At 39.9% G+C, this 23020-nt stretch overlaps 1 protein-coding gene across 4 annotated transcripts in view; it reads right to left on the reverse strand.

The window, feature by feature from the left end:
* SHANK2 (SH3 and multiple ankyrin repeat domains 2) overlaps positions 1-23020 on the reverse strand; it is a 269302-nt gene that overhangs the window by 239938 nt on the left and 6344 nt on the right. For all 4 annotated transcript variants that reach the window (XM_072929511.1, XM_072929512.1, XM_072929510.1 and 1 more), the window contains exons 2-3: positions 17611-17680; positions 4960-5179 (exon numbers count right to left, since the gene is read on the reverse strand). In XM_072929511.1, the coding sequence (XP_072785612.1) occupies positions 4960-5163 (204 nt within the window). In that variant the 5' untranslated portion in view covers positions 5164-5179; positions 17611-17680. The remainder of the gene's footprint in view (positions 1-4959; positions 5180-17610; positions 17681-23020) is intronic.

Here is a 23020-nt window from a genome sequence, read left to right on the forward strand (position 1 = left end):
CTTACATGAAAGAAATTAATTTTGGACTTGTATGACACTGTTTTGATTTTAAAAATACAAAGCAGTTACTTCTGATCACAGTTTAATTAAGTCTGCTGGTTTTTAATACACCTGGAGAATCAAACATGTTCAATTTTGTTCAGTCTGTTCTTGTGTTCGCTCTGTTCTTGATGGCAGGCAAATATTTCACAAACTAATTCAGTGAGAGCTACAGCTCTCCTAGTGATTCATAAGAAACAAAAGGGGGCTTATTGTAAAAAAGGCTGATTCCATTAGCAATTTAGAATGAAATAAGATCAGTTATGTAAAAAGTAAATTGATAACTTGAGAATTTTTTGCTAACAAAATGTTTCAGGCTGAGAATAGTGAAACCAGTGTGAAAAGTGATTATTTATGCTTTCCATGAAGGCAGGCAGCATAGAAGTGGAGCTGTTACCACTCTCTCAGAGGCAGGTGCTGACCAAGAGGATAAAAAGGAGCACTCAGACGCTGCATAAGGTGCATTTTCCATCAGCCTGTCCCTGGAACAACTCCACTGTGCTGCTTCTGTGTCCTCCTGGCAGCCCTCCAGGCAGGGAGCACCACAGCCATTCCCTCTATCCTGCAGACAAGTCATTACTTACTGCCACACTCTGTATCCTGAGGAAACATCAGCTCAGTCACAGCAGGACCTACACACAGGCTGCTCTAGTTATGAAATAAGGAACAATTCTTTAGGCACACATGGCATGGTAACCACAAGGAAAAGAGGCAGCAGCAGAGTCAAAAAAAAAATGGACAACTTTTTCTAATCTTCAATGACAAGAAAAAAGAAATTAAAGAATAGGGATCATTTAGTGACAAGGAACTACAGAAACACATGAAACAAAGATGTGTTGCACTGATAGATACACTCACTGTAAAAAAACCACAAAGAACAGCAAAAAAAAAATCTGAGTGACTCAAAGTCACTGTCAAAACCACAGCCGGCCCCTCAAAATGCAAGTGTAGCAGCAAGACAGCACATCAGCACTGGCTGCTGAGATGCAAGGCCTGTGTTTGGGATGTGAAAGCTCCTTGGATCACAGGAGATAAGGTCAATTGTAATCTTGCATTCCTGCACACTGGTGACAGCAAGTCACTGAGTGAAGGGCAGGATGGGAAGCCAGGGAAAATACAGCTCCCTCAGCTGAAGGGAAGATATTAATTCAGTAGGAATAATGCTTATGATACAGAATGTCTGAGGGATATATTTATCTGCTTAAAATCAATCAGCAAACACATCTTTCTGCTCAGCTGTCAATCACACAAACTGTGCTGTGACTGAGGGACATGACAAAATGGTTTGTACAGCTGCCTCCAAAAATATGATTGCCAGGATATCAGAACATGAATCATTCCTTTCAATGGGAGATGTTGATATTAAAGATGTGACAGCCAAAGAGTGGGAAACACAAATGAGAGTTTGGCATCACAGAAAGAAAAGCGAGCAAGTCCCACATTTTAGTTTGTGCTGTGTTCAGCTTGATTCTCTGCTGAAACACTGCTCTCCTTCATCAGGCTGCACTCAGGAAATACAGAATTCATGAAGGGACAGGTCAGAAAAACCAGTCTGGCCAGGCTGTCAGCAGATCACCTGCCCAGGTCAAGGGCATGTGAACAGGTACCAGCAGCACAATGCTTCTCTTATCAAACTGAAGATAAAACAAGGAAGAGCAAACAGAAAGCATCAAGGAACAAGCAGGCACAAAGTGGGATACAGAAGAATACTGGGGAAAAGTTGCAAAATAAAACCTGGAGTATCTATGAGGCAGCACAATCTGGAAACAAGTGAAATTGGAGGCATCCCAAGGAAAAATTGGACTCAAACTGCAGTTGTCACAACCGGGTTCCTATTTTTTTAAGGTAAAATTGCACAAAGTAAACAAAGTGTTTTATCTGAGAAGCAAAAGCACTAAAGGAAAAGATTCTTAATCCTAAAACCCAGCAAATAATAAAAAAGTAAAGAAAGGATACAAAAGTATAAAAAGCAATGCAGAAACAGAACACCAAAAAGTGGCTCCAATTTAAGCTGTTCCTATACCAAACTGCCACTTACCAAACAAGGTTTTGCATGGAAAGTCCAATATAATTTTAAAAACTGCAAAACCCAGGGGAGGGAGGAATCAGTAAATGCTCATTATTGCAGTGGAGCAGCAAAACAGATGGGTAGAAGGTGTCTCAGAGAAGTCTTCAGCAGACCCAAACCCATCTCAGCCTCAGAATTTAATAAAATGTATGGATCTGAGCATTTTGACTTTAAACATAAACCAGAGGAAGCATTTAAGTACAGGGTAAAACAAAAAAGTGGAACAAGCACCATGTGTAGATGATAAAATGATGAAAACATTCCTTAAAACAACTGGCTGACAGAACTGCTGTCAGTGTCTGTGGCAAAGAGCAATTCTAAGCACAAAACACCATCCTGTCAGAATATCAAGGTAAAGGAGGTCTTGACAACAGCTCCTGAAGAACCAGACTGATTTCACTTATAGGCAGCATCACTTGGGATTTGTTCCTATACAGGCTGGAAAAGGAAATGGATACAATATGACTGGGCCTGGATTCAGACCAAATAATATATGCCAGATAATACAGCTGTTTTACCCATACTCCTCGAGATTGTGGAGAACTTTCCACACTCTCCATTCCCTCAGGAATTTCACTGAGCTCAGGAAATGTTTCAGTCATTCATTTGAATATTCTCCACCCTCCCATGAGAAGGATGACACTTATTGAATACAGGTCGTGCACTTAGGCAATAAAAAATTACCATTAACATCAAGTAGTGTTTCAGTAAAGTGGCTTATCACCCTTATCACCCGAATTGAGAAGGAGACCAAAAAAAAAAAAAAAAAAAAAAAAAAAAACCACCCCAAAAAAAACCTGATCTAAGAACTGAAAAGCAATTGTTCTTAAGGGCTCTGTATGAACTTGTCAAGGTTCACATTGTCTTCTAAGTTTCAAATGAGAATAAAAAGAGCAACAAGACAGACTTCCTACAATGTAATTTATAAAATTTTCCATAGCAGCACATCCTACTCGTGGTACTTGGTGCTTATCTCATACCTGCAGTGAAATAAAGGTAGTTTGTACCATAGCCACCACAGATTAGCAAACTTCATTATCTTGGAGTTTGTTTAAGGCTTTAAAACTTCCCAGTGGGATGAATTTTATCTAAACCCCTAAACTTGTCTTCCTTAGAACAAATATACTCTTGATCATACTCCCTAAAAACCAAAAAAAGCAGAAAACTAAATTATGTTATTTCATGCTTCTTTGATTAAAAAGCCTGATTTTAAACACCTCATATGTTAAATTAATCAAAATTATACAGGAAATGGAGCCTATGTTTGCTCTGGCTTGTAGCTGTACAACAGCTCAAACTCCAGTCTTCTCCAGTTTTCTTCACTACATTTAATCCACCAATATTTCTGTTTGCTAAACTGAATTCAGGTTTCACTTTCCTGCACAAAGAGTTTGTGGGCTGATAAATTAAATAAGAAATACATCAACTGCTTTAGAACCACTTAAAACAATTCAGTTACTTTTCATGAAGAGTTTATTGAAAAGGAAAAAGAAATACAAGAAAGCAATAAAAATTAACAAATGGTAAAATTAAATTTTAAATTTGTCTTGATAGTGTCAATAAGTAACTTATTACTGATCTAAAAAGCAGAGTAATTAAATAAGAGGACTCCAAGAAGCTACTATCTCTGTGGTTGTAACAGCAGAGTAAACATAGCAGGAAAAGCTGGTATTTCTGTTCCATTTTCATGGATCTATTCATTGACAGGGCCACAGATAGAGCAAGTTGGTAAGATCATCAAAAAAGAGCTCCAGAACCACACCTTAGGGCACACCATCAAAACAGCTTTTCCCTGTCAGGCTGCTGCCAGCCCATCTCTATCATTCTAGAAATGAATTTAATTAAGAGGAAAGGAAGGGTTTCACTGGAGTTAAATCTTTGACAGCAGCAGGGCATGATGTAGCTCTTCCATGTCAGCACAGAGTGATGTATGTGGCTCACATCCATAAAATGGATGTGTTTTTATAATCATCTTGGAAATTTCAAAAGGCTAGTGCCACCACTGAAAATCCTGACAGCAGCATTCAAGGAGACCCAGGGTAATTCAGATAATTAATAATAAACTCAGACAAATTGTGGTTCTGACAGAATCAGTCTCTCCCAAGACCTTTTCCAACATGACACTGTTATTCCTATCACAGCACTTGTGTTGGTTTCTCTGGCTGGAAGGTTCAGAAATGACACCCTGTAGTAAAGTTGTGGCAGCAAAGAAGGAAGGAAAGGTTTATTTGTGCTTCTTTTTCCTCATCTTTACACTCTAAAAGCCACAGATTCTCTAAAACGGATGTCTTTTGTAAGGCAGGTTGCCAGAGAAAGACAACAAATATAGTAAAGAGAGAGAATTTGATTACCTCTTGCAGGACCCCAGTCTAGTGTCAATCACAAACTATTTCATGAGAAGAGGAACTGGAGAAGCTATATATATATGTGTGTGTGTGTGTGTGTGTGTGTGTGTGTGTGTGTGTGTGTGTGTGTGTGTGTGTGTGTATGAGGCTTTCATAGAGTTAACAAGTGATTTTTTGATTCAATCTTCATCTTCTGATGAGGTTATGGATTCCTAAGTCTTTCTTGTACCCAAAATCTCTGAATGCAGATCAGAGATATATTTTACTTTATGAACATGGCTTTCATCAGGTCAACGCACTAAATTCTCTTAGAAGGGATGGTGCCTTTAGTTGAGGCAACCAGTCAGATAAACCACTGGGGTACAAAGCGTAGACATTAAACCAAAACATGAATTTTGTCTGCAACACATCAAAAAAGAAAGAAAGGGAACAGATGTACTGCAGATTGAAGCCAGCAAAGCTAATAATTAATTTCACTTTGTTTAATTGCAGTGCACTCTGTCTTACCGTTTGCTGCAGGTCAGGTATGATAATTCGAATCACTAAAGTGTTGCTCTGACTGTCTTCCATTCTGCTGCTTGGCTTTTCTGCAGTTGCTCTAATTGTGTCATAAATGGTTTCTTCTTTGGAGCTGTCTGATTCGGACTCCACAGAATAGTCAGAGAAGCTTTGTGCCATTTCATCTTCACTTGATGTAGGGCTACGAGGCATGTTAAAGTTTTTTATCCTGCCAGTACAAGGAGAAAAAGAAACAAATAAGTTACAGTTCAAGTCTTCAAAATGAATCAGCCATACATTTTTTTCTTCTTGGAAATAACATGCATTTAACAAGGAAGTTTTATGGTTTATCCTCCTTTTATTTCTTTCTGTCAATTATGTGGGGAGGCAGAGTGTAAAGGAAATAAATCTAGCTACCAATTTACTAGAGAAGAGGAAGGGCAGGAGAAGGAAAAAAGAGTAGTAAAAAAGAATATGACCTTCCTTCCCAGGCACACCTAACCTCCCAAAGGATCCAGAAAAACAGCATAATTACCCAGTCTTGTGCTAACCAGCACTGCTGAAAACAGTACTACTAAGAGCTAGGTCTGGTTTTGAAGCTTCCTCCTCCCAATGAAAAGACAATTCAGAGAATTAATGTAAATGCTAAACATACATCCTGTACATCAAGAATCGGCACGGGTGAGGGTTTCATAAAAGTCAGTATGCCCAAATAGTGGAACCAAGCAAAAAATTAAATCCTACAGGGAGCCAGACAGACACAGATGCTGCTCCGTGGTTTGTGACCCACACATCTTTTTAAACCAGCACCACCCAAATCTGTCCATTATATATACTCAGTTTAGAAGCAGTTCTAATCTGTGCTATAGCTTAGGCTAAAATGAAAGTCATGCTTATTCCAGACTAAAGATATTTGTAATCAGGGGTCTCACACTAAGAAGAGCAGAACATTTTCCTTCTGGGCTTTTCCACCTACAAGAGTAAAGTAAATTTTTTTGTCCCACAACCTAAAAGCTGCTCCAGGATATAAAAATCATTATTCTATAGAAAAAAGGAGGTAAACATTTTCAGCAGAAAAAACTGAAAAGACAAAAATAAACTCTGCAGTGCTTGGACGTAATATCATTTTCCAGATTTAGGAGGCCAAAAATATTTTTTCTTTTTTCTTGTGACTAATCTTCCAAGACAATTCCTCTGCTTTTTAATGCAAAATAAAAAACTCACTTAAAAGAAAAATAAATAAATTAAGACCCAAACAAGCAATTTCACTGACAGGTCACGTTTAAAAAGAGACAGTAAAGCCAAAGTGAAGCAAGCACAGAATGGTAAAGTGACTTGACCATTCATAAACCAGGTGACTCTACTGAGGTACCCAAATACACATTTTCTATACTGACCTCTTAGCCAGATCAGCCCAAGTAAATAAAGTCAAACAGCAGCAAGGAATAAAAGAACATTTTTTACCACTGTGCCTACCACTTTAGTTCAAGTAATTCCTTCTTCACTGCCCAGTCACTGTCCCAGCAGTGACTCCAGAGCAGGACCAAAGACTGCCACTGACATTTCCCATTTTAAGGTGCCCATGGGTTGGCTGAGCAGTGATGAGTCAGGCCTGAGGCTGGAGGTCAAGGACAAGCACTCCCACATCACACCCCCACATCATCAAGCCTTATTGTTGTTTCTGATGAAGGATAATTCCAGTGTTATTACCCTCAGCTATAATGACTAATGAAGATAAAACCAGTGCATTCAGAAATCTGAAAGCAAGCCAGTTCACAGCAGCTTAATGCAAGGCTCTATTTACAAAGGAAAACTCTGCAGGGAGTATTTCATTTTTTTGCTGCTTCAGTGAACTGTAGATTAATGCTGCTCTCCAAAGCACCTTAAGTCAATAAAAAGCATAAACATTTCTGTGGTTTCTCTATTTATCTGCCACTGCTAAAACATGTGATCCCAAAATACAGCAGGACAATACCCAGAATTTAAGGGTATAAGAGGTACAAGCCAGTGAATGTGGGCAGAAAGACAAGGACCATCACGTGGTTTGTCTGTCCCTAAAGCTATCTGAGAGTGCAACACATTCCAGGGCAGTGGATTCGACAGAGAGCAGTAAACTGCAGTTATATAGCAACAAAATAAAAAGAGTTGAGTTAGGATGAAAAACCTTCCCCAGGTTTTGGCAAGCAGATTATCATGCAAAAACTACCCAGGAATATCTCATTTTAGAATAAGAAAGGAAAATCTCCAGCTGAACAACCAGCTCCCAGGAATCAAGCCTTTAAGTTTACTAAATATTGGGACAAAGAACTCCTTGGAGACTTGTCAACACGGCACAAGACACCTAATCTTCTGGAAAATAATGCACAAGTAACTACGGAAAGGATAATGAAAGTCTGTATCCACAGGGGCAAAACGAACAGGATATGGGCCCCACCAGGACAGTGGGAAAACAGATCATTAAACACCATTTTTTAAACAAGACTATTTCAATACTGGAGAAACTGTCCATTTGTTTGGCTCAAGTTGTATGGAGATGGAAGATCCCACCATTTTTTAACCAGAGACGCTGGCTATCACAGCTCCCACAGGGAAGCTGTTATCTTTTAGGAACTGTTTCACTTTTGTCCCAAGGATATTCCAAAAGATTTTTCCACAACCAAACTTACTACATTAGAAAAATAAGGCAAGTTGCCTGGCTTACTAATTAATACTTGTATAACCCATGAAAATATTGCATCCCAGATTCCTAATTCCTAGCTGGCAATTCGTTAGTTCAATACAGCTGAAACATAGATTAGGTTTATCATGGTAGTCTGGGATGCCTTTTTTCCTTTTCTTAAAAAAAAAAAATCAAGAATTTAAAAAATAAGAGATCATAATATTCTTACTGTTAAACTGATCGTGTTTAGTTTGTGACTGCTTTTGGTGTAGAGAAGTGCTAGGTGCTGACAAGATTCTCTGTAATTGAATAAAAACAGACGTCATTATCATCTTGGCAATAAACACACAATGAAAAGTGTTACGCCAACAGGGTTTGTTCCACCTTATGCTGTCTGTCCACATTTCTCAACTCCTGGGCACTGAATGTGCCCTAGCTCCAGGCAATGTCCTGTCCTCTGCACATCCCCTAAACAAAGCAAGCTTGAGCTGTAGCTGGTTAAACACTCCTTTTGACACAGGAAGGCCACAAGGAAGCAGGAAGATGAGAGAGTGAAAGGATGGCTTTATGGTCCCATTATTATTGGGCTTTTCCCCCAGCCCTTTAGCTTGGAGGGAGCAGCAGGATGTGTACCCAGCTTCTGGGGCTATGGCCAGGTGATGTTTCTCAGACCAGCTGGCCAGATGAAAGAAGCAGAGCTCAGACTGCTGCCTTCCCTTTACAGATGCTATTTTTAGATGTTTTTTTCTCAGTCCAGCCTGCAGCTTTCACAAAATCTGCTGGAATTTCCTATTCTGTCATTTGCTGCCACCACACCATTAAAAGGAGAGTTTGAAACAGTCCAAACTATGACCAAACTCCTTTTTCTCTAAAAAATAATAAAAGAAAACCCCTACAAGAGCATTGTAAAAGGCTGGAATTAAACAGTGGACAGGTTATCAAACAGGAAAAAATTCAGCTCCCAGAGCTCATTCTCAGGGTGAAAGGTGTGCTCCAGTGAGTGCAAACAGACACAGCAGGGGGAAAACCAAGAGCAGCAATAAATTAATCTATTCCTTGGAGCCTTAAGGTTGTTGAACATCACACAAAAGGAATTTAATAAGTATACATGTTTATATTTATTTGTAACTTAAATATTGTGAACTTGATGTGAAAGGGTTTAAAATATCACCAATAGAGAGACACGCCAGACAGGGAATCATCATTGAAGATCCAGTTATTATCAGATAAATCTGCTATAAAAACCACATTTCAAAATCTTCAGCTTACTTATGGCTCTGTGTGATTTTTGTTGACCCTGCAAAGTACCAAACCCTCCTGGTCTTGTTTGTCCCTAAAACACAGCTGAGGCACAAGCTCTAAATGTCTTGTCCAAGGTCACTAAGGCCAGGTCTCACAGCAGCGTTTCAAATTCAGGGGTCAGTGGCTCCTAGTCAAGATAAGACCAATCTATTTTTATATAAACACTCATTTGCCCAATAGCAGCCCAGTTGCCTGCAGGTAGAAGCCCTCCAGACTGCTGCTGTGAGGTTAGTTACAAACCTACCTGTGGGAATATCTGGGATACAGAGTGGGCATTGTCAGGGGTTGAGTAATGCCATGAACCAGACTAGGAGAAAAGTTTGCTGGGGGAGGAACAGTCACTGCTAGAAAGAGGTATTTAGTCATTAACTCTGAAGGAAACTATTCAGGAAAGGGATTTCTGTATAAAACCTGCCAGAGCTCCCAACACTTGGATTCTGTGGCTTTATTCAGGATTATACATATAAATTTCAATAACCAGCTTGACGAGGTACTAAATTAAAATGCTGGAGAAGATCAAGCATTTTCTTTTCTAATTATAATATTAAAACAAAAATGCACTTCAGACAGAGCTGAAGGTGGGGTTGGGGGTTGAGTCCCAGCACACCATGCATTTCACACCTCTCCCTGTCTGGGCAGAAAAGGTCAGAGGAAAATTTGAATTGAAGACCAATTCCAAAGGACAATTTGCAATTTGATGGGTTCAAGTTCCCTCTGTACCCCAACTTCAAAGCTGGCAGAAACCAGCATTGCCTCCCAAAAAGCGAGCCCACCCTCCTTCTCACCCCAGAGCATTCCACTCTTGTCCCCAAACTACTTTAACACAAACAGTGAAGCAAAACAAAGCACTGATCCAGGTCGAACTCTAGCTTTTTTTTGTTGTTGTTTGGGGAGTTAGTTTCCACATCCATAATGCCTCTGAACTGGATCACTATGCAAATGTTTGCAGAAGCAGCAGGAGAAAGATGGCACAGGGCCAGAAGTGAACTGCCAGGGCTTGAAAGGGCAGAACCACTTTATCCAATGTCAGCATTAATGTCTGCCAGCATGGAGTGGATCTGAGACACCACTGCCCAAATGACAGGAAAGAGATGTCCACAAACACAGGCATCTGATTAACCCAAATGGAAATGTTATCAGCACCCAAATTCCACAACTCCAACCAGGGCAGGGCTGAAAGCCACAGACACAAAACTCAGCCAGGCAAAGGCAAAACCTAGAAGAAAACATCTACAAGAAAAAAGCCAGAACATGCACAAGGAGTCCTAAAGAATCCACAGCAAAACCTCAAGGGAGACAAGGCACTTGGAGCTCCCTTGTTCTCCCAGCTCCACCAGACAGAAACAACCACCCCCCGATTACAGATTTATTCCCCATTCAGCAGTCCCTCACTTAAATTAATTCCTGGTGATGTTAAATAACTGTAACACCCAGATAAATATTTTAGGAGATGAGTTCTGACACAAACATTACAGTACCAGAATGATGAGCAAAAATTCCTCCTGTACTTTTCTCTGAAGCTGTTGTTTCTCAGTGTGGCATCTCATGCTTCCAAACTGAATTATTGATTGGAAATCAATATTCAAAATCAATGGTCATATCCATTGGTTCTCATCAGCACCACCAGGAGAGTGTATTCACTGACCTGCTAAAGAACAGATTTATCCAGCCCTTGAATTTTTTGCTGGGCGAGTGTCACATTGTTTTGCAAAAGGGCTCGAGAGTGAAATTTCACCCCACCTTTTATTTTTTAAGGAAACAAAGAAGAAAATTGTGTAAAGAAATTGTCAAATCTGCAACTTATTTCTGAGTTCTCTTGCTCATGCCTATTTGCACAGACTCGCTAAGAAGAGGTTAAGCCCCATTAACTTTTGGTATTTAGAGTCTTAAATGCCAACATCATATGATTAAAGTGAGTCTGTAAGCAGGTAATTTTTATTTTTGCATTCTTAAACATAGGTACTTTACCATTATCACTGCTGCACACACAAAATCTACACAAGCAACCTATTTCTGCAAATACAGGGTAGTTTTTTGAGCTTGTTACCAAGCAGCTTTGGATGATAAATTTCTCCTTTGTTCTCTGTCTCTTCTACTTAGCATTTATTTTCCCTGTAAACTATTCAGCTGGTCATGGTATCTCCATGGAAAGGCTGAAGTTCAGCCAGGCAGATGTAAAAAGACATTTTGGGAAGGAATAGGTACAAAGAAAACAGGAGACAAGCAACTACTTCTGCTGAATAAGGAAGGCTGGAAGACAGGCAGAGAAGCAGATGTTGAAAAAGGTTTTGAATGTTTGAAGTGGAATTTCAACATGAAAAACATCTGAAGTAGGATTTCAACATGAGAAAACAAAATCTGCTGGCAGGAAGAGGAACCAAGGGTAAAGACTTAGCACACAGTGGAGCATTAAAATTGGTTAGAATGGATACAAAATGATTCAAACATATTAACAGAGGAAACATAGCAAGTATTTATAAATGTTAACCAGCACAGGGAAGTTTGCAGTAAAGGCCAGCTCCCAGTGGCAATATAAGTTCTTAAGTGGCTTCTTTTAAGCCCCTGTAAGGCCTCCAGAACAATTCTGGCTGACCTTTATTTAAAGGTTCTTCTTCCAGAGAAGGAATTAGGCCCAGCCCCGAGAGCCGCACAGAGCTACTTTCCAGGCTCTGTTCATTTCTACAGTTGCTTTTAGCATGGCCTCTAATTTTCACATTTATTAGAACTTCTGCTTTCCAACAGATAGACAACAGTGTTCCTAAGGCATTCTTTCAATACTCCTTGCAGTCGAAACTATAGTTTATATATTTATAAATATATATATTTATATATTTCATGGCAAAATAATAATCACTTTGAAGTATTAAATTAGATCCTTAAAGGAATTGCATGCACTTAGTTGTAAAAGCAACATTGTTTGAAAATTTACCTGCTTAATATATATTGATCCAGAATTCTAAAACACTCTAAACAGATGTTTAAAAAAAAAAAGCTAAGTAAGAAAATAAGCAGCTAAATTAGCAATTCAAATAAGGTGGAAAACAACAAAATGTTTTAGGAAGTGCACTAAGCACATTGTCCCAGATACACAACTTGACTTGCACCCAAAAACTGAGACGCCTTCTTGGACTCAACATTGTATTCATGAGCAAAACAACAGCCAAGGTATGAAAAGCCAACTTGAAACATGGAAAAGTTCATCCATTTTAATCCAGTTCTGGATCCAGAAAGGCATTTCTTCATGACAGCTTTTATATAAAATATCATGAAGAAATTCTTTACTGTGAAGGTGGGAAGGCACTGGTTGCCCAGAGCAGCTATGGGTACCCCATCCTGGAAGTTTTCTATGACAAAATAAGCTGCAGATGCATTGACTGAAAGAAAAAATTCCCCTTCACTTATCCAAACCAAGAATGTTACAATATGAGTAGTTGCGACATGTTCTTGAAGTAAAACTGAAGTAGTAGAACATTTCAATTTTTAATAGTCACTGTCTGTTTCTAAGAAGATAGATTAAATGGTCATTTTGGGGTGCCTACCAAATTTTCTAACCATACAGGTCAAGGCATTTTATCTTCCAGCCCTTCTGCTTCCAGCTTCTGCTTGCACTTAGCTATGTAAATATCAAAAAGATTATGATATTTTGGAAGGGAAATGACATATGAGAATTTAAAAATGTTTACAACAGGAGTCTGGAAAAAAAAAAAAGCTTGTTGAATGTATTTACCTCAATTTCACATCCCCAATGGACAAAGCAGCTCTGTCGCCTGTTAATTTGCATTTGATGTTTATCAACCTCTTTCCTCTTTACCCATAGAACATTTTTTTCTGATAATTCAAATACAAACAGAATGAAGTGTTAACAGCGAAGCACCACTGGTGTATTTTATGTAAATTAGATCAAGCGCTGAATGTAGATAAAGCAGATTTCCTCTCCTCCCTGCACACAGGTTAGCATTTAGAGCTTGCTATGAAGTTTAACCTGATTTTTCCTCAGATGTGATCCTGATGGGGATTATTATGTCATTTGATTTGCTGTGTTGACAGAAATAGTCTCATTGTTTGCTTTAGTTTAATCAATGGAATAACATGCAAGTTAAAAAAAAAAAAAAAAAAAAAAAAAAAGAAGCAAAGCTTCAAATAGATGCTCTGTTTTTCCTATAAAAGGATTAGTTATCTTTGGTTGAGAGCAGGCAAAACTAATGAAATCAATTACCCTTTCTCCTTGTGTATGCTGGGGTTTTTTCTCATTTAATTTCAACAAATTCATTTCTATTTCAACTCAGCAGGAAACACCCCTTGAGGTTTGCAGAGGACAAAGTGGTTTGCAAATGTCTACAGGTGGGATTTGGGGGCACAGAGCTCAGACTCTCCAGGTCTGCAGTTCCAGGCCAGTCCCCTGCCAAAGAGCCCATTGGGGGAGATTTTCCCTGGCCTTCACACCATCTTCATTTCTTTCCTTAATCCAGGGGGAAGCAACAAACAAGCGGTGACCCAGAAAGGGCGGAGGAGGAGCAGGGAGGTGAGCAGCCCTTGGTTCAGCCAAACTCCACTGCAAGCACAGCCACGTGCCCTGTCCTCACCATCCCTCTGCCCATCTGTGTCTGTCTGCAGCAAATGTTCCTGGTTCCCAGGGACAGATGGGCTCCAGGCTTCTCTTAATTGCAGAAAAACTTCTGACTTTTTCTTTTTTCAGAGGTAATTTTGAAAAAGGAGCTCTGTTGACCTCAGCTGCATCTTCCCCAGCTATTTTCCAACCCAAGCTAAGCATATTTTGGGCTTTAATTTATACTCCAGCCTGTGCTCATGGCACAACCAAGGACATTCTTTAGGGTTGTGTAGGTGAAGGATGGTGATGACAGAGTGGAGAAAATATTTGCAGGCTTAGAAAGGTTAAATGATCTGCCAAACTGACCCAGGCAGCACAGTGGCTCTGTAGAATAACTGAAAAATAAAGTGTATTCTTGACCTCTGAGATTTTTTATTCAATTCATTAAACAGATAAACTCATTTTTACCAAATTATAGCCAGCCAAAAGTTAGGCAATCAACCCAATTAAACTGATTAAAAGAGCCAGTTTCCTCATTGACTACCAAGGTTTAATTATTACCTTCAGTAAACAGCTCAAGAAATAAAATATCACTTCTTAGGCAAGAAGAAAACAGAATGAGACCCATGTTTGTGACCATTAGACAAAAGAAGGGAAACAAAAAATAGAAATAATCTTATTGTGTGAAAGCACAGATTCATAAACTCTTCCAGCTTTTGCTATTTAAATGCCATGTTTAGTTTGGAATTTAATATTAAAACTAAATAGCATGCTAAATCATCCTGGGTTATCTGCTCACAATACCTTTAGTTTAGAGACACTTTAGGGTAACAACAAGGCTGTTTTCTGAAATATCCCTCTCTCAATGCAGAATCAAAATAAAAATCAGCCTCCCTGAACACAAGGACCTGGATTCTTTGCTGTGCCTTACTTAGAGAATCACCAAGTCATTTAGGCCACAGGGGTCTCTGGAGGTCTTTATTTCAACCTCTTGCCCAGAGCAGGTCCAGCAAGGAGATCTGCTTGGGCTGCCCATGCTTTTATCCAGGCCTGCCTGAAAAACCTCCCTGAAGCCAGCTCTTTTCCAGGCTTACCTTTCCCTCTCCTTGCACAATGCTCCAGCTCCCTTTTTCTTGGTGGCCCTCCACAGAACCTGCTCCAGTTTGTCCATATCTTTCCTTTACTGTGGTGGGTCCAAAACCAGATACAAGGTGCAAGATGTGGTCTGCAGAGTGCCAAGTCACAGCCAGCACCATAGATTTTCTCCAGTTGGTGGCTATGCAACTTAGTTTGTAATGGAGATTCAAGCAAATTTCAGCATCACCTACATTTCTGGACTCATTTATGCCCCTTTACAGCAATTTCTTACAAAGTGCATTTTCTACCTGCCTGTGTAGGTGTCTAATTCAGTCCCAGGTAATGTAAGGCCTCAAATGAGACTGTTGGAGAACCAGAAATGCTTTAAACAGATTTATTTCTAATTGACTAGATTCCATGTTGATTGTACTCCTGAAGTCCTGATTAAGTGAATTCATTACCATTTATAATTTCTTGACAGCACACTTTGGAGATTCCAGCCATGGAAATTATCACAGTCTAATCAAGATATGCAAGCTGAATATAAAAGCACTTGGGAAAAAAAAAAAAAAAAACAAACTTGATTGAATCAGGATAGAAAATAATCCTAACAAGAAAATCAGCATCATTTGCACTCCAGGCATGCTACTATCAGTTTCTGCCATGAAGAAAGTATTTAGGAAAAGATTTTATTAAATGTTCCAAAGGAAAAGCAACTGAGAGAGGATTTGACAGAACCTTTGTGAACGACACCCACATGTGACCATGACTTCCTAGGAATGAAAAGCAGTGATGCCCAGGAACACTGCACTTGGAAGGGCTCCTGGGTTTCGATAAAACTGGAGGCTGGGGTGAGCCTGTAAGAGGCACCCCTCACTTTGCTGCCCCAGTGCCACCAGGTGGGCTGCTGGTGGGAACAATTATGATGCAAAACTCATTTCCTGATCTGCTGCTGCCATACTTGCCTGTGCCTGCAACCTGGTCAGAGGGGAAGAGCAGCATCCAGGCAGCTCTGCTTTCCCTGTTATGCAGCTGAGCAGAGAAGGCAATAATTAAGCCCATCATGTGAACCAAACCCTTCAGGACATACCCATTAATGAGATTTACAAAACCCTCTCTTTTCTTTGCTGTTTGCAGGAATGAAAGAGGCAGAACTGGCACAAGAAAAGCCCATTTCAGTATTCACATAAAACTAGAAATACTTTTTTTGTTCACACTTTTAAAGAAAAGAAGCATTAAAAAGATTTGCTATTAGGTTTTATGTCTGCTTAATGTTCTCCCACAGCTTTTATGTAGCCTTTCTCATAGCTGGTTTTGGGGTTTTTTTTCACACTTGCCATCACTAGCTGCCTCACCTCAAAAGTTTTCTGCAGTTCTTAATAAATCCAAACTTCTCTTGGTTTTTTAGTCACACATGGAGAGTGACCACTTCTGCATATCAGCTGAATTTTTTTAGATGCTTCCTAAAGGGGGCTTATATAAAAGAAGGAGGGTGACTTTTTCCACAGGCAGATAATGACAGGACAAGGGGGAATGATTTTAAACTGAAAGACAAGAGATTTAGATCAGGAAGAAATTCTTTACCCAGGAGCTGGTGAGGCCCTGGCACCAGGTGCCCAGAGAAGCGGTGGCTGCCCCTGGATCCCTGGAAGTGTCCAAGGCCAGGCTGGACAGGGCTTGGAGCACCCTGGGATACTGGAAGGTATCCATGCAACTTAAACATTTCAGACAATAGAACACAGTTATTCCCAGCAACGCAACACATTGTCAAACACAACACTTGAAACCCAAATTTGCACACTTGTTTCTGCACATCTCTCTTTAGATTGTTGTGCTTATCTTTTATAGTGGCCCTACCAGAAGCAAACATTCAATTATTAAATGCCCTAATAAGCTAGAGCATCTAATTCATTAGGCTGAGCTTTGAGGCAGACACATTTTTTAAATCTTTCTCCTTTTCCCATTTTTACATACTACTGATCCAAATTATACTGCTTCATGCCACCACACACTTTACAGAAATCCACCTGACACATTTTACATAATTTTTGTAATTTCGTTCCGCTTCCAGTGCTCATCCAAAGGCACTGTTAAGACTCACTATTCAGTCCTTGATCTGTGTTCATAAATGCACATTGACACAGACACCTGCAGCAGCCAGTGCAAGAAGAGGCACCTTCAGTCCCTCTTATCACAGAGAAAATGAGTTTTTTAGTTTCCAGATCATACAGAAGCGTCATGCATCACCAAAGGAAACCTAAGTTTCAATCAGTGTCCTTTTTGTTCTAGTTTTCTGATCTGAGTTTCATGTTTCAATTTATTTTGTAATGATTGAACTGGAAGCCAAGAAAGTGATGTTACTTCGAGAAATTGTTCTGCATAAGAAGTTCTAAGTCATTTCCAGAGTGCTGCTAAAACTTTTTGGACTGTGTTTTGAAAGAATCAGAGAAAAGTAAAGATAAAGACATTTATAATACATTTAGAGACTAGAAGTTTTTATTAATAAAAAAGTCTGAAAACACAGCATTTAGGTAAGGTAAAAGAGATAAAAGGAATATGATGGTGCTGTATCACAAGAGGTTCAAGTCCTTCAGTTCTCACCTAACTGTACAAAATCCTAGAAATTCTTCATCCAGTCCTAAAATTTGCAGGGACCTCATTAATAAATTCCTCCTAGATAAAAACAGGGGCAGTGTCACGTCTAACACAAGACATATGATAACTTCAACTGCTAGTTCATATTTCAGGTACTTTGGGGAGGAGGAGGATACAAGTCAACAAGACCTTTCAGCCATCTTCACTCCAGGCTGCAGTTCAACTGAAAATTCCTCTGCTCTGAGATAATTTTTGTGGGTGGCTACCCATCACCATAAAGCAGAAGGAGGAACAGTTTCCCCTTCTGGAGATTATAAAGGTTTTGGAAGCATTTTTTGACCACTTGTTTGTTGAAAAACTCACCTTTGCAGCATCCAGCTTGACCCACAGGTGAGGTCCTGGGCTGTAACTGTAGCTTTTCCCACCTGATACAAATAATTCAAACATTTTGTCTTCAAAACCAGCTTGGCACACTTACCTGTCAACACAGGTGACAGCAACAGTGACAAGATGATCATCACAATCTAGTTCCCTTTCATTTCAGATTCCTGAAGAAAACACAGAAGGATGTAAAGATTTATAGCTGAACAAAGAAATGTGGCCACAATGACTCAGTGGCCACCCTATTTATATGTTATAAAGCAGAAATGGAAAAGGAGAGAGGAATTTTATTACATTGCAAATTTCCAAAGTATTCCTCATACTGTAATATAAATATTATGCATAGCTTTGCAAGGGCAGAGCCTGCCATCCATGGCTTCACTCATTCCAGAGTGCTTCTGGTTCGTGAAGTCAGCACTGAGACAAAAATAGGCTCTTCTGGTTATCAGGAAAGACATTTCAGGCCAGATCTGACAGAAGGTGAAAGGTGCTGCTCTGCTGATCCCCACAAACATCTTCCTTGATTTAAGTCTTGTCTAAGCTCTGAGCATCCTAGGATGTGCATCTGCTGAACAGCCCAAGTACAAGCAGAAAAATGCTTGGTTTTGCCTCCCCAAGTCCACCTGAGATCCTGAAATTTGGGTCTGCTGTCTGCAGACAGCACAGCATGCATCCACATATCCATATCTAGCTGTGGATGGATATTCAAATTTCACTGCCTTCATTGATGGTTAGAAGCTCATGCTGAATAAAATTCTTTCCTGTTACATATTTTCCTCTTTTTACAGATCTAAATGGAAGGAAAAATCCAGGTATTTCCATTGCAACAGAAAGTTCGACTAACTCTACTTTTTGTTGTACTCTGCTGTATGGTTCTCCATCAGAAAATACCTTTATTTTATTTATTTATAATTTATTATTATACTTCCAGTGTATTTAAGCCTGTTTTTTATTTTAAATATAGACTTTGACACATTTCACTAAAAAGAAACATTCCTATCCAAAATGTTCTGAGTAGAAAGAAAATAATTGCATATCTGTCTCCAGCACCTGTGTGATTCTTCTCTTTCAGCAGCAACAAAAGAAACTATTTCCCACACTGAACTATTGTATTTTGTACCAGTGTCAGCTGCGTTCGAGATTAAGCCTGGTAGGCTTTGCATTTTTAGGGTGGGAGATAAAAATGTGATTTCCATGATCACTGGGGCTACAGGAAAGGTAGGTAAAAAGTTCAGCAGCTGTTTTTTACAAGGCAAAAACAAGGCAAGGAAAGAAGTCAGCAGGTTGGAAATAAAACAAAATAAACTGACCTAACAGGTTTCTTAATCTGAGATGGGATAAACGGCTTCTACTTTTGAATTCTCTTTTTTATGCATACCAGCTTTCAGTTTCTAAATGGATGCACAGAGAGGAAGAATAACCTGGGACTGCATATATCAGAAAGAAAAGTTTCCAAAATTGTTCTTAAACCCTGACACATCAGCTCAACATATTCCAAGACCAGGCTTTATTGCTTTTAGGGAAGATTTACATTTGGTCAGGCTGAATAAAGGTAAGAGCACAGCAATGGCTTGCACTTGATTGTGGAAGAGAGGGGAATGCCAGAAGCTGATTCTGTGTGGAGACCAAGCTCTTCTTACCCAGCAGCATGGTTCCACTTTGTATCTTGGATGTTGACTTGTTTTCACGGTGCTGTCCCAGAGCTAACCCTAAGGATAAGCAAATCAACCTGTAAACCCATGGCTTGCCAAGAGATGGGGAAAGCTCTTTAAATGAGTATTGATATGCTGCAAATTCATAGGAAAACAAAAATAAATTGTGGCAATCCTGACTTCTTAATGAGACTGGATATGTTACACGGTGGAGAAAGACACTGACACTGGGAGAGTGAATAACTGTCCTCTCTGCTATTTCTGCAATAGGATTCCCTTAACACCCACTGGTAGACAAAAAACCAAGAGCCCTCCCAGATCCTGCTTTTCCCTCTTCTCAAGCACAGGATCAGTGGAGCAGAAGCTCTTCTTTGTCTCAGAGCCTCCAATGCATCCCTAAATAAATCTCTGTGCTCAGTTCCCCCTGCAGTAGGTTTCCCTTCCAGACATCACTTCCATGTGTGGCCAGGCAGGAGAGCACGGCCATGCACAGGCTCATCCCCCTGAAAAAAGACCAACCACAACAGGCACAGTGCTTTTCCCTCTGCAGGAACTCCAGTGAGGGTCTCTCCTGCACCTAACCACTCATTTTTAAAGTTTGTAGGAGTGTAACACCTTCGGGGATTTCTGATCCTTTCAAAACTTTGGCTAAAATAAATTCCAGAGCCATTGGAAAGTGGAAGGAGATCGATAAGGAAGGGAAGAAAGGCTGACAGCACAGTCACACAAGCCATTTTCCTGATCAAGTACATCTCTAAAATGCCAGGATGACTCCAAGCCACCCCAAACAAACAGTGCAGTTGGTGATTTCCATCCAACTCAGTGCTGAGCAGTGAAGTGCTGTGACATTTTTGCAGAGTGCACTTGGTTCACGGAGCAGCAGAGCTGCAGCCATGTAGTATTTATAGGCCTTCTCCTCCGCTCCCTCTCCCTGCTCTTTCCCCCTGGGCAAATATGCCAAGATGCTGCCTCCCAAGCCCAGCTGCTGCCACTGCTGGAGGAAAGCCCTTGCTGGAGCACTGTGCTGCAGAGGTAACACTCCCAAAAGGTCTGACACAGGGCAAACTTTTCCCCAGGTCTGGCAAAATGACAAAACACTTCAAGAATTTTGTGAATTTTAGCAAGCTGAATTAAAATGTCAAGATTTTCCCATTCCTTTTTTCACAGTTTAAAGAATTTCTGTGCAGGAAGGTAGCCTTGTTTGGGGGTGCTTCTCTAGGCCCAGATGCACACCTAGGAAAGTAAGAGTTACTAACCAAAAATAAATTCAACTACAAGCATACATTTCTACTAACTCACACAAATTAATCCACAAAAATCATACAATCCTATCAACAATCTCAAGTGAGTATTTCTGTCCAACTTCTTAATTCTCTTCCAATGCCAGAGAATTCCCAGGTTCTGTTTCTGAGCTGGCTCCCAGCTGACCAGCCAGCTTGTCTGCACAGATGCCTGCACAGCCACAAAGAAACAGCCATTCCTGTTAATCTATGAGGCTGGCAATGAAAAGGAATACACTGAAATACTCAGAAATTAAGCACTTGGGAGCATTCAGTGACAGGATGAGCACACCTAAATTAATTCAACTTCAAATGACACACTTCATTCATTTAACCCCGACTTTTCTGAATACAAACACTCACAGCATCCTGTTTTCTCTGTGGTCAGGTACATAAGAATGCCATGTGCCTTGAGGACCCTTTTAGTGGCACACAGGCTCATGTTTTTCCTAGCAGCCTCTGAAATCAAAGGTAATTTATATGTGATGCCTAAGAATGTGAATACCAGTAGAGTTCATTTGACTACAGAACACTTGACACCACCCATTTCAGTTAAAAACCTGCTAAAGCAGGCCAGTTATGCTGCATGGAAGTCTCAAATGCTGATTGAACAGAAAACTCATGTAATTTATAGGGAGCCGAAGGTACTTTGCACTGTCAGGCTGCAGGCAGTCCATTAGTTTAGCAATTTTCAGAGACTCCCAGATGTCTTTAGTATTAATAAACCCCAAACACACACACACTCTGAATTCTCCACTTTCCCCACAAGTTAAATTGAGAGCTCAAATACTGAGAGAAGCACTAAGACCAAGGCTTGTGTCTCCAGCACATGATGGATTCAAATCCTGCCTGGGAGAGATGTAATAACTAAACCTGATTTGATTCCAGCTTAGCAAAAACAGAGACAATGAGCTGAAAAATGAGTGTAGCAAGGGAAGAGCTACCTGAGATTTTGGGAGGCTACTTTCAGCTAATCCTGCCATTATGTAAAGCCAGTGCAAACACAGCCTGGTCACGAGGTGGAAATGTGAACAGAATCAGGAAAACTGTTCAAGGAAGTGGAAAAATAGTTATTTTCTTCATAGGGAGACACCATAATTGGGCACATATTTAAAATTCTGAATAGAATTCTACATGGACCTTTTCAGAACTAAATATGAGTCTACAGCTGTTCAAACATTTGCTGAATGAACTCACATATTTGTATCTCTCTTAGGTGTTTTTTCTATGCCCCACTAATTTTTTTTTTCCTCAGCGGCCTAAACACAATGGCCTAAATGTTTGTATATTGTGTGGCAGCAAAGAAACACCAGATGCTTTGTGCCTTCAGATTATTCACTGTTTATGGCATTAAGTTCATCCTAGCAGCAAAAAACTAAATACCAAAATCTAATTCCTGTCCAAATCCCAACAATATAAATATGCGCTGCTAACTCCTATATATTGAAGAGAAAGAACCTCCCAGACAATACTTCTTTGAAGGCACTGAAAGCCACAACATGCATCAGATCCTGCATTTTGGCTGTCTGATCACAGTAGGTTAAAAAAATATTTCCAATATGGAAAGAAAAATCCCTCCTTCCTATGCTTATCTAAACATAAAATGGCAATATATTTAAAGTAGTATGGACTAGTGCAAATTATTAGCAATCAGTGAAGAAAGAAAAATGTGCCCTCAGTTCATGGCTCATAATTATTTCATTTCCCAAATACTGCAAAAATCCCTGATAACTGCTAAATAATAAAAGCTCTACAAAGAGCCAGAAGGTGCTCACCTTGGATGTAATTTTTCATGTAGCTCCTCAGCTCTCTCCAACTCGGTGAATTCAGTTCTAAGTTTTGCACTGAACGTTTTCTGGTCTTTTGTTCTATTGAGAAGGTGGAGAACTTTGAAACGCAGATACACAGGAAAACGTGTACCCATTTCCTACCTATCCTGAAACTGGATGCCAAGCCTTAGCTCAAAGGAAAACCTGTTAATTGTATGCACCAAAAAATGGCAGGCTGCTGATTTTTTTAGACTTCAGGACCTTCCAAAGGTTATAAATGTTACCAGCTGATGACCAAAAAGAAAAAAATACTTCCACAAAGTGAATGAAATCCACGGGTCCTGATTACCTAAAAGGAAAAACAGCCTGAATTCAGTTCCAGTAGCAGAATTCTGTGTTTGCTGTGTTTTTAGCAGTCCAGATGGCTCTCTCTTATTTACGTGTCCCATCTAAACAATCACTGCTGCATTGTGGCAATGCTTGTCACTGTTGTGACAACAGGACAGGGAGATCTCTCCCCTCAGTTATAAATCACAAATCACTGAGGGCAGCTGCAGCCTCTGCTTCTTCATCATCCCCTTCAAGACAGGCATTTTAGTGAAAGATGGGAATCTATTAACTTTGCTGGCTGAGCTATGCTAAGTGGAAAGAGATGAAAGACGGAGTAATGAAAAGGAGAGAGCTCAGCATCGTGACTGACCTGTGCAAAGAACAGTCCTGATGTCCTGCTCACAAATGAATTATTCAGCTGCCAGGTCTTGCCTGCAACTCCACTGAAACACACAGGTCAACCTAGCCCCATCCTG

This window comes from Taeniopygia guttata, chromosome 5, assembly GCF_048771995.1.
Source record: "Taeniopygia guttata chromosome 5, bTaeGut7.mat, whole genome shotgun sequence".
Lineage (NCBI taxonomy): Eukaryota > Metazoa > Chordata > Aves > Passeriformes > Estrildidae > Taeniopygia > Taeniopygia guttata.